We start from the raw sequence: 12276 nt of genomic DNA, 5'->3' as shown, positions 1-12276 counted from the left end.
TTGCTGCTCTGCTATCTAAAATCAGTTACGTACCCTGAGATACCACCTTTTCCTTTCTTTCACTTTATTTTCTGAATGAGAAAAATGTTATTTTTTTATGTTATCTAGATAATTTTATACAGTGCATGAGGCAACTTGATGTAGCTAGTCGTGTTTCCTTGACATGCCTCAAAATTCCAATAGTCGTGTTTCCTGGACATGCCTCAAATTCCAATAGTCAATATTCCTGGTTTTTTACAACTTGATCTTCTGACCTTCCTTGGTGTCTGGTTTGGAGGATTATAATCATTATATAGTTCCACTTCCTTGGAATATTATTTTGATTTGGTTGATTTATAAATTTGGAAGGTATTGCTACTGGACTGTACTGATTACATACCTCTCTATAATTAAATATGCTTGAATGTGCTTGAACGTACAAGATAAATTAATTCTCGAGTACATTACAAGTGAACTGTGGATTACACTGACAGATTTTGCTTTAACTGACCTCCGCAATTTAGATGGTGGATCAAGATGCACAGTGAGCACTATGCACCCAAGGAACACAAAAACTTACGTAAAAGAACATGACATATGATAAAAGAACACAAAATAGGATTTATATTTGTAGCTAAAATAGTAAATAAAAGAGTATACATACATGCTGTTCTTTTATCACAATGACACATTCTTTTACATATGCACATTTGCTCTTTGGGTGCAAATGAGGAATGTGCGCTCTTGCCACAGTATACTGTTCTCATCACCTCCCAAACCTATTCTCTGGTGGACATACAATTTTTGTTTAATATAACAGAGCAATATTTTCTCTGTATAATTCATACAGTAGTGTTCTGTATTAGTTTTTTCTCAATATAATGACCTCAATGATTGAACCTTGGAAATTTACAGTATTTCACTCTCAAGTCTTTCCTTATTTACTTCCATCAATGCATTGTCTCAAGTCTCAAGTCCCAAGGACATTGATTATATTATATGATACTACCTTCATTTCACAATGCATGCAATGTTTTAACTTTTTCCATTATTTAGTTATTAATTTTGACCACATCTTTCACTAAAATATAAAAATTAAATACCAGTATAATTTTTTGGATTGATTTCAATGTATATATTCAAAATATAATTTTTCTATAATTTTTTAGCAATGGATATACACAAAAATTAATTGTCAAAGTTGTGGTTTGACAAAGTAGAAAAGACAGAACGTGCATCTATTGTAAAATTGAGGTAGTATATCTTCATTAAATCATGTTCTCTTCACCTTATTTATGTTGAACTTAATATTTTTAGAAATTATTTTAATTGAATTTGAATTATTTTGCTAACTTTTTATTTTTACTTTACTGATTAAATCATATTTTCACCGATTCTCTATTATATTTATCCTTACAAGTTACTAATTTTTACTAATTATAATGTATTTAAACTAAACTAAACTTAACTTATTTTTATTGAAATGATTTTTTTTTTTAAGAAGAAATGAAAATATATTAATTGATTTATAAATTAGTTTTAGCAAATATTATATAAATAAGGTGCTGAGAATAGGCCTTGATGCAGATTGTGAAGGTTTTGATGCTAAAGAAATACTCATCTTTGATCTTAAATTTCCCAATATATCCGTAAACAAACTTTCTCATATCAGTAACTTTGATATTTGATTTATAGTTAGAGTGAAGTGTTGCTTTAGTTTTTTTTATTTGCATTTACATCTATATAGGCTATTCGAGCTCTTGGTACTTTACGTTTATACAGCTATGTCCTTGTGTAGACTTTTTCTCCAAAATGTGATCAGGGAATTACTGCTTTGCTGGTCTGTAATTTTGTATGACAACTGAAATTTGATCATATTTGATGATGAATATATAATTAACTAAAACCACACTAGATAACACATAAGTCTGGGAGTTATACAAGTGTTTATTGGAATTGATACTTCAATTACTCGAAATTAATTTACACAACAAAATGTAGGCTGCTGCTTACACTAGTAGTTATGTATGAAAAGTAAAACAGCCTTCCCTCCTATTCAGAAAAATGTAGATGGAAAGGAAGCCAAATGAAGAATCTAGATCCTTCTAAGTTAAAAATCTGAAAATTTTGAAATTTTAGTTTTCTTGCTACACATATACTAGTTTATTCTAAACCCATAAAGCTCCTGCCTCCTTCAGCATTGGCACAAGTCTTCCTTGAATTTGCAGGCTTATAATCTCATTAGCTCCACCAACTAACTTCTGGCCTATGAAAATAGCTGGAACACTTGGCCTTAGGCCTAGTCTTTGCAGGGCTTTATCAACTTCTTGCCCATTGGACATGTTATCTATCTCATAGATTGTTGCGTTTGCTCCATAACCGCTTATGAGTTGCATTACTGAGTGGCTTATGCAGCAAGAACTCTTTGTGAAGATTACTAAAGGCTTCTGTTCCACTAATTTGTTCACAGAATCCATTGCTTGATAGGTAGAGTACTTGTAATTTTAGCTTTTGGGAAGTGTGAAGGACTTTTTTTTCTTTCTTTGTGAAGCTTCTTGATAAAAAAAAGAAGCAGGCTCTAAGGATTGAATGTGATGTTGTGATCAAGTTTTAGGACTAGAATTCTTGCTTCTGCTGTGAATAAAAATGAGCTACCAGACAATCTATTTATAGGCTATTTTGGTTATAGTGGATGTTACTTTTCTCTGATTACATACTCAAAAGTTGTGGATGAAATCGTACTCAGTAGTAGTCTTTTTATTCTTAAATATCTCCCTTCTCAATGTTGACAATGACCAAGGTCTTCTATCTCTTTGAGAAGGAATCTTCTTTTTGTTACCGAACTAACAGTGCTTACTTTTTTCTATTGAAGAATTTGAGCTGCTGATGGTAGAAAATACTTGATGCTAAAAGAAATCACATATATTTTTATAAATCACTATGGTAATTAACTGTACATAGTGTAAAATTTTTATGGACTTTTACTATCTGCACCACACCTAAGAGCTTCCACAAAAGCAATAATCAGGGATTGTGAACTCATTACTATTTGCCTTTTTCTCTTTATTATTAGAGGGCCTATTGAATTGCAATTGTAGGCCTTCCTGATTTGTAAATATGTATTCTCTTCTACATAAGTTCATTAAATTTTAAAAAAATGTATCTTCCTTCTAGTGAATCGAAAAGTTTTAGTGGAATGGGATGGAAAACCGTTTTAACTTGCAAAATGAATGTGCAGAGGGAATGGTTCAACAATTTATCCATGTCTTTGGCATAAAGTGTTTTACCAGCAAGCTTCCTGGCTGCAAATCAGTGACCTGTTGTGACAGTCTGCACAAATTTCAATTGCTTGCCAAAAGTTCAGTTAGCATGAAATAAGTTGCATACTTGCCTGATTGCATCTCTTTTGGATTCATAGGGTGCTTAGTAAAGGAGAAATGATAATTTAAAACAAAAAAAAAAAAAAAAACTAAAACTCTTATAATTTAGTGTCAAATTGAGTCTTTAAACTAGTTGTAAATGTTATTCTATTTCATATTAACAAAATCTAAAACAGTCTAAGTGCAACGGTCGATTTATCTTGTCAAAGAAGTGTGAACTTGATTCATTTGAGAGTGCAAGATGAAAGTACCGCATAAGCTCTTCCAAAATCTTATTATCATGTATGACATTCAAAATGATATATATGCATTCTTTATGTGTGGCACATAACAAATACTTTTTTTTTTTTTTTTTTAAAAGCTAACTACATTTAGTAATGCTAAACAACATTCTTTCTTTTGTCTCTGTGTGTGTGTGTGTGTTTTGTTTGAATGTTAAAAAAAATGTTATGTTTTTGTCATATGCAGGTATTAAAAAAAGGATAAAATGAGGATGTAGTGTGAAAGGAATGTCACCATGGGTTATTCTGGATCATGCTGGACAGTTCACAAAAGAGTATGAGGCACGGTGCAGAAAGAAAAAAAGGGATGCAAGGTTAGGTTCTCTTAGCATCCTATTATCATTTGTACAATAAATAATGCAGTGCTGCTTTTGGCAGAAATGGTATCAGCAGGATAAGTTGAATTGTACTTGGGTAGTTACTATTAACGAGTGATTGAGATAGCTTCGTATATCTTGATATCTCTTTTGATGTGATTGTAACTGGGATTATAAACTATCAACTTCTCACACTATGGAATTTTTCTATTCTGTCATAGGATTATAAGACTGCAACCTTTAATTTATCTGAAGATTTGATTATATCTTCACTTTTTCTGGTTTTCCATTATCATATTTATTCCATCCATAATGGTGTCATCATAGTAAAAAAATCAATGTAGATTTTTTTATTTTTTTTTTGAAAATGTGTCTCGAGGGTTAAAGGGTAGCATGACTGATTAAATGTTAAATTTAAAAGATCAAATTCAAATTGAATGGCTCATGACATATTATATTTATGTTCTCTTTTGCGAGCCACGTACATGTGATATTCATGCAGCTATGCTTCTGGTGGTTGAGATGTGGAAAACTCATAGCCTTAGCATTAAGGTGTGCATACTGGCTTCTTATTTGATTCCCGTCAGCTTTATCTTAATAGAAAGGTTCCATTCTGGTTTTACAATGCCATATTCTATTGTTAAGAAGAATTTCGGAAGAAGATGACCTCTGATTTCAAAAGGTAGCCCTACGAGTAGCCAACGGACAACCTTTCTGGAAGGATCTAGTGAAATCTTTCCTGATCAAGGAACTGGGGGAGAAAGGACATGCCTATGTCAGAGGAATAATCAGCGGTACTTCAAGTACAGCTGGAATATCTAATTCGAGTCTGATATCTGAAATCAGTTACGTACACTGAGCATATACCTTTTATTTTCTTTTCAGTTTTTCAGAAGATAAAAAGTGTGGTGCTGTTTATGTTATCCTTATCAGATTTATGCATTGACTTAGGTCACTTGACATAGCTACTTGTATTTTGTTGACATGCCTTAGTAGTTTATATTCCTAGTTTTTCATCATTTAGTTATATGATAGTACTTGTGCCTAGTTTGCAGGATTATAAAGTCCATATTCTAGGAATATTTTTAAGTTTTGAAAATATGATCAAGGTGTTTCTACTGGACTTGCAGCTTACATACCGCCCTCTATGTAAATTTGCTTGATTGTACAATTTCTAATTAATATTATTGAGTATAATACAAGTGAAGCATGGATTGCATTGAACTATCTGACATTCTGCTCTCATAACAGATAAAAAAACTCATATGATTCCATATATAGAGGATTGCAATATGTTGCTCTTCCTAGCTTCCCCATTTTATTTTCGGGTGGAAATTACCATGCATATATTCACAAGTGACTTGGTAGTATTGTTTATCACAATTATCAAAATGGGTTATCCTAGATTCTAAGATGATTTTCTTTCAAAAAAAAAAAAAAGATTCTAAGATGATTGAAGCTTATGATTTGTTGCTCTCCTTTCGTGTTTGATTCTTCAAGGGCAAGGTCTCAACTATCAAGTCATAAGCATCAAAGTCATTGCTTGTATTTTTACTTAATTCTCTTGATCAATGTTGTTTGTGAAATTTCAAAGGTATTAGAAAACTTATCATAGGTCATTTGGTTCCATATTTATCCTTTTAGAGGCCATCTCACTTCACTGGCTTTGATACAGAAGGACATGTTTTGGCTTCTGCATAGAAAATGTTGATGCTTTAGAACCTACGTAATTTTACTAGAAATATTTCTAATGTTGCAGGCTTGTTTCCTTTTCTTTATCTCTTGTACTGCGGGTGCTTCAAGTTTTAATGTTTGTTTGCATATAAATACTTTCTAGACCATTTTGGTCCCATCTTCTAGTCATTTTTGGCTCCTAACTGTGGTCTACTTTTTACTGCTCTACAACTGTTAATATATCATGGCAACTCAGCGAGCTGAATGTGTATGATGCTTAAGTTTATAATAAACTAAGAGAACACTAATAATAAATCAATATTGAAGGATTTATAGTAATTTAGTGGAATACTACTTCATTAGTTGAGCTTCAAACACATTGTACAATATATATGCTACATGTAAACAACTTTTTATCCAATAATGAAAAACATGTGTGAAGGAATGAAAAAGAAGAAGCTAGTTCCTTCTTGGTTACAAGTTTTGAAAATATAGTAGTATCTACAGGACAAATTTAGAATATTAAGAAATATTACGTAAGCAATGTTATTCTAAACCCATAAAGCTCCTGCCTCCTTAAGCATTGGCACAAGTCTTCCTTGAACCTGCAGGCTAATAATCTCTTTAGCTCCACCAACTAACTTTTGGCCTATGAAAACAGCTGGAACACTTGGTCGAAGCCCTAGTCTTTGAAGCGCTTTATCTACTTCTTTCCCATTGGACATGTTATCCAGTTCATAGACTTCTGCATTTGCTCCATAACTACTAATGAGCTGCATCACTGAGTGGCTTATGCAACAAGAGCTTTTGGTAAAGATTACCAAAGGCTTCTGTTCCACCAATCGGTTTACAACATCCATTGCTTGTAAATTAGCTAGAATTTTTGCAGTTCTAGATTTTGAGAGGATGGAAGGGCTGTATTCAGTATACAAAATACAAAAAAGACTGAGGCAGATGAGGGATGAATGAGGTATTGTGGTCAGGTTTAAAGAATGGATTTCTTGCTTATGCTGTGAGTAAATTAGAACTATCATGCCATCATATTTATAGTCCAACATGCTCAGTGCATGATACCTTTTCTCTGATATTATTCTCAAAAGTTATGGAAGAAATGAGACTATGGGAATCCTTTTATTCTAGATTTTTCTCCTCTCCCTGTTGATGACCATGGTTCTACTAAACACCTATTTTTCTAGAGTTCTACAGAAGCAAATAGATACATTGACATTTTTAAGTAGGAATCTTTATTCTGTTACCGGACTATCAGTGTTTATATTTTTTCTACTGAAGAACTTGAAGGAGCTGCTGATGATAGAAACATCTTGATGATCCTTAGTATAAAATGAGGGTTCTGTGTCTTAATCTTTGCTACAATTTCCTGACCAGAAATCTGGTTGGCTGCAGAATGACCTGATGGGATATAATGTACCATTTTTCACCTATCTGCCAAAAGTATAGGAAACATAGCACGAATGATCTTGGGACACTTTTCGAATTGAACTATGTTGGGTTCATATGGTACTTGGTAAAGGATAAAATGATAAATGATAAATTCTAATGGAAATTAAGTAAATGTATTTGAAGTAGGAACTAATGAATTTAATATCAGTCTATAATGAGTTGATTTTTAATCATCTGTTCATGTATTTTTAGGATAACAAACTTTTAAACAGTTATTCATGGCAGTAAATTTTCTTGGCAAGGAAGTGTTAACAATGCACAATGAAAGCACTGCGTAAGTTCTTCATCCAAATATTTTGTTTCGTCTCTAATGTATTAAAACTGAAGTGCTTACCATTTGTCACATAAGCTAATTAAATGTCACATAAGAGTTGCTGTCATATTGGTCAGGTAAATGACATTTTTTAAAAAAAAAAAATGTCGAAAACATGTCATGATATCATCATATGCAAATTAAGTACAAGGATTAATTGAGTATGCAGTGGGAATAGAATCTCAACTTGGGTCATTCTGGAGAGTGCACAATAGTGCATGAGGTGGGGTGGGGAATGAAAAAAGAGATGCATGGATGATTCTTTCTATCACAAATATGCTTCAGATTAGGTTCTCTTGATATAACATTATTTTCCTTCTTCCTCTTATATTTGATACAAAGTATAAGATATGGCGCTGCTTATGCACAGAAATTGCAGTATAGGTGGTACTTGTCAAAACTGTATTTTGGTATGTAGCATAAATGAGTGATTGAAACTTCTAAAATTTAAATCTCCTGATATTACTGTGATTAAAAATGACAGAATTAAAAATTGTCAACGGATGAATGGGCTGCTACCATTTCTCACCTAGCAATCAACATGCTTCAGTATCTATCAGCATCTATAATGGTAAGCCTGTATACAAGGGTTAAGGATAGCATGACTGTTTTTGTTATCATCAGAAATTCAAAATAAAACTTATCTAAAATAGTTAACTCATTTCAAAGTATAGTGAAACGTTTGCTCTTGCCTATTTGTCTATTTTGTCACAACAGCCATGTACATACGTATTTCATTAAGCTATTCTTTTGCTTTTCGTGACTTTAGCATTGAGGTATGAATATTAGCATCTTTATTGATTCTTGTAAACTTTATCGTAATAGAAAGGTTCCATTTTGGTTTTCTAACACTATGTCTTTTGATAAGCAGAACTCCAAAACAAAATAGCGGCTTATGTCAAAAGGCAGCCCTACGAGAAGCCAATGGCCAATTCTATTGGCAACCTTCCTATAAGGATCTAAGGCAATCTACAGGATTGAGGAGATAAGGACATGCCTGTGTCAGAGGAATAAACTCAACCGTAATATAAGTACAGCTAGAATATCATATTGAGGCATCCTGTTTGTGGTAAGTTACGTGGGCAAGAAGATCCTGGCTCTGACATCTAAAATCAGTTACGTACCTTGAGATTCCACCTTTATTCTTCTTTTCTTTCTGTGTTTTCATATGGAGAAAATTATGATGATTTCTATATTATCTCTAGATCAGTTTCATACAGTGAATGAGGCAACTTGACAAAACTACTATTGTCCCCTTTATATCCCTCAATTATCAATATTAATGGTTTGTCATCACTTACCGTATTTGGTGCCTTTTTTAGAGGATAGACTGATTCTTTAGTACAGTAAAAGTGAAGCATGAACTATATTGAGATATTTACAAGTATGCCCTGAAAAAATAACTGTAACTAATCTTTGGTAATGAGAAAAGTGCTTTACTGTTTTACTTTTCAATTTTTTCTCTTCATGTAAAACACTGGATCTTTTTGATTGATTGAATGAAAAACTGAAAACTATGATATACTTGCAACACTCAAAAAAATCGTTTTCTAGAGTTATATAGAAATTAGCTATTTTTTGTAAGTGGTTACTAGTACTAATGCACAATTGCACACTGAGTTTTAGCAAACAAAGAACTAAAAAATGTAGCTGCAGCATCATTTCTCAATAATTTTCTTTGATGTCCTCATGCTACTGCTAGAAAAATATTTTAACTACAGTGGTTACAATAAACTAAAATTTTTTAGCACTAATCGTCCTAATCCTCTTTGACCTGATACTGTGGAGTGTGGACAATGCAAGCTGCTGGAGTGCATAATTGTATATGGTTGTTTTCAATTTCATCGAAAAGCTTGTTAGGAAAAGTAGTGGAAAACTGCTTACACAACCAGTGAACCAGAGTATTAGTTAGTTTCTCTAGTTACAATTTCATTTTCTTATGATAAATATATAGCAAGTGCTGTTTTACTGTTCTTGCGCTCTATATATGACCTTAAAGCACTCTGTATTGTAAAATACGGTGCTCACAACATAGTAAAATTTGCTGTAGCAGTATGATTCATCATCGAGTAATTTGAAATCAATGAAAGTACAAGGGTTGCCAAAGATCCTCCATTCCATTTTGCTCTACAGGATTTTGTTTGGAACATGTCCCATAACTCAATTTTTATTTTTCAAATTGCATTGCAACCATATTTCATCATCCTTTCAAAGGCTCCTGCATCATGAAATGGGTTCCTCACCAGTAACCAAACACAATTACTTGACAATTAGAAGGAAATGAGGATCTCTCTCTCTTACTCTCTCAATTATTCTGCATAAGTTAGACAGCTTTTTTTTCAACGTCATAGATACATTAACTATGAAATTCAGAAGCATCAGACTGGAGTCAGAATATTTTTCACTCTTTATTCAGAACTTCATAAGGTACAATTTCTCACTTTCCTTGTCTGTTACCTTGCATAGTTGGGGATAAAGGTTATAATTGGTTGGTATCAATGGCTTATTTCTTCTTTTCAACTAACATTTACATTTGTCTTTGGTTAATCCTTTTCCGTCCTTCCCATCTTGCTGCTTATCAATTTTTTATTTTTATTCTCTATTTGTGATAATTACGCTCACTTTTGACAAAGTTAATTTTGAATTGTTTGTTGACAATCCCATCAAAGGATAATGCTGAGTCTCATAGATTAACTTATGCTGCATTCATACATATGTTAATTAAATATAATTACATATTTCATAAGGGCCACTTGTACATTGACATGTGATGCATTCTCTTTTCAAAAACCTTGAATTCTGCAAATATTGCTGAATCAACACGGATTGAGCCTCCTATTCTTGTACACTACAGTCCTCTTCTTTTTTGGGTAAGGAAAAAAGAAAGCTTTATACATCAACATTGAAAGGGAGGTAATTGAACTAGTGAGTTTTGTTCCAAACCCAAATAGCCCCGGCCTCCATAAGCATTGGAACCAACCTGCCTTGGACTTGCAGGCTGATGATTTCCTTAGCTCCACCGATGAACCTTTGGTTTATGAAAACAGCTGGCACACTAGGCTTAAGCCCGAGTTTTTGCAGTGCTTTATCAATTTCATTTCTATTTGGTAATTCATCGAGTTCATAAACTGTTGCATTTGCTCCATAGCTGCTTATTAGCTGCTTCACTGAGTGGCTCATGCAACAGGTACTCTTGCTGAATATTACCACTGGCTTTCCATCTACTAAACGCTTCACTGTTTCCATTTATTTAGCAAGTTAGGATGATGTGTTCTTTCCTGTAGGTTTTTGCTGCGGTTAGCTTTCTTTGTGGATGTAAAGTGAAGATGATTATGAAAAGAGAAGTTTGTATGAAATAGTTAAGATTTGTTACAAGACTTGCTATGTTTGCAATGACAAATTAAGCTGCTGCAACAGCCTATTTATACAGGTTAGTCGATTTATATTCCAGATTGCTTTATCTTGCTACCTTTTTTAAGAATGTACCATGTCAAAAAACTCGATTTAAAGTGAATCTAATTCTATAAATGATTTCCCATTCTATAAAAGATTTCCCTTTGATGTATATGAAAGTAATTTGTGGAGGTCACCCTTTCTTGGTATATAGTACTTCATATATCATTATGTGAACTATGGGAGATGTATGAGCATTGCATGTTTGGTCATATCAAGGAGAAAAAAAAAAAAAAAGTTTACAGATTGTTAATGACAAAAAATTTCATGGAAATTGAAGAGCCCATGACTGGAAACTTTGCTGAATCTGTGAATTCATCAGTTAGTAAACGGCTAAACGCGTTACATGCCTATGAAAGAACTTCTCATGACACAGTTTGTTAACTTGTACATTGCATCAGTACCTTTGAAAGAGTAACTGTCAAGTGTAAAAAAAGAAGTTGATTGTCACTAAATCTTTCACTATAGAAATATATGTGTCAATGTCTGTAGTACTGTACTACTGATTTCACCTAATATCCTACATACAGTGCTGGATGACTGGTGGCTGAAACACAGTTTGGTTACCGGTACTATATGTTGGGCCCGGACACCCGCCTTGACGGGTCGCACGCACACTCCACTCCACCATGTACTTCTTTAATGCCTTTCCTTTAACTCCCAAAAATCACTATCTAAGATATTTTCAAAGACAACTTTTCGCAACTCAAATTCACCTTAGTTTCACTTATTTCAAGAAAAACAAGTTTAAAGTCAAGGATAAAAAGAGTTACGCTGGTTCAGTTTACTATTAAAACAAGTGCTAATAAGTTTCGATAAGTTACAATATTAGATAAGATAAGTTTATATGAGTAAAAATTAGATGAATAGAAGGTATCCTAATCCCATCAAAACAAGATTTTGGTGACATCTAGACTTTTACGTAATTAATCCTAAATAGTTAAGAACATTAAGCAAAATGTTTTTATATGTTTTGGAAAAGATAAATTCACTAAGGGGGTGTTTGGTTTGAATATTGGATATATAGCACAGTGGAAAACAAATTAGAGGAAGGAAAAGAATCATTTAAGTATTTAACACTTACCCTTTTCATTTGTCATGGAAAAGAAACATTATATCTTTAATTGGGGTTGTGATTAACAAAATTTTGCATTGAGGTATTTAAAATGAGTTTAATGAGGTAAAATGGGCATAATTAAGACTAATTAGTTTTGAAATCGTTGGATGTGACCCCAATGTTGGAAACTTTGACGGAATCCGTTAAAAGGTAGTGATACCAAAATAAACATAATCAAAGTAAAAGGTAGTTGTTTACAATGTTTAAAGTAAACTTGTAAAGTTAGTTGTTATCAAAATTTCCTACAGAATGAAATGAGATATAATGAGAAGCTATACGGTTCTACGACTTCTACCTAGGA

General features: G+C 32.9%; 3 protein-coding genes across 3 annotated transcripts; all 3 read right to left on the bottom strand.

The window, feature by feature from the left end:
* Window positions 1–1925: 1925 nt before the first annotated feature.
* On the bottom strand, window positions 1926–2603 carry LOC110727746 (monothiol glutaredoxin-S6-like). The gene has a single exon (XM_021907325.1). It carries the CDS (start codon window positions 2454–2456, stop codon window positions 2148–2150), a length of 309 nt encoding a protein of 102 aa, XP_021763017.1. The 5' UTR covers window positions 2457–2603; the 3' UTR covers window positions 1926–2147.
* Window positions 2604–6027: 3424 nt separating this feature from the next.
* LOC110727745 (monothiol glutaredoxin-S1-like) lies at window positions 6028–6879 on the bottom strand. Its single transcript, XM_021907324.1, has one exon. It carries the CDS (start codon window positions 6687–6689, stop codon window positions 6183–6185), a length of 507 nt encoding a protein of 168 aa, XP_021763016.1. The 5' UTR covers window positions 6690–6879; the 3' UTR covers window positions 6028–6182.
* Window positions 6880–9808: 2929 nt separating this feature from the next.
* LOC110727744 (monothiol glutaredoxin-S6-like) lies at window positions 9809–10829 on the bottom strand. The gene has a single exon (XM_021907323.1). The coding sequence runs from the start codon at window positions 10649–10651 to the stop codon at window positions 10328–10330; it is 324 nt and encodes a 107-aa protein (XP_021763015.1). The 5' UTR covers window positions 10652–10829; the 3' UTR covers window positions 9809–10327.
* Window positions 10830–12276: the final 1447 nt, after the last annotated feature.

This window comes from Chenopodium quinoa, unplaced genomic scaffold, assembly GCF_001683475.1.
Source record: "Chenopodium quinoa cultivar QQ74 unplaced genomic scaffold, ASM168347v1, whole genome shotgun sequence".
Lineage (NCBI taxonomy): Eukaryota > Viridiplantae > Streptophyta > Magnoliopsida > Caryophyllales > Amaranthaceae > Chenopodium > Chenopodium quinoa.
Note: the sequence above shows the minus strand (reverse complement) of the source record. Positions and strands in the feature narration are given on the sequence as shown.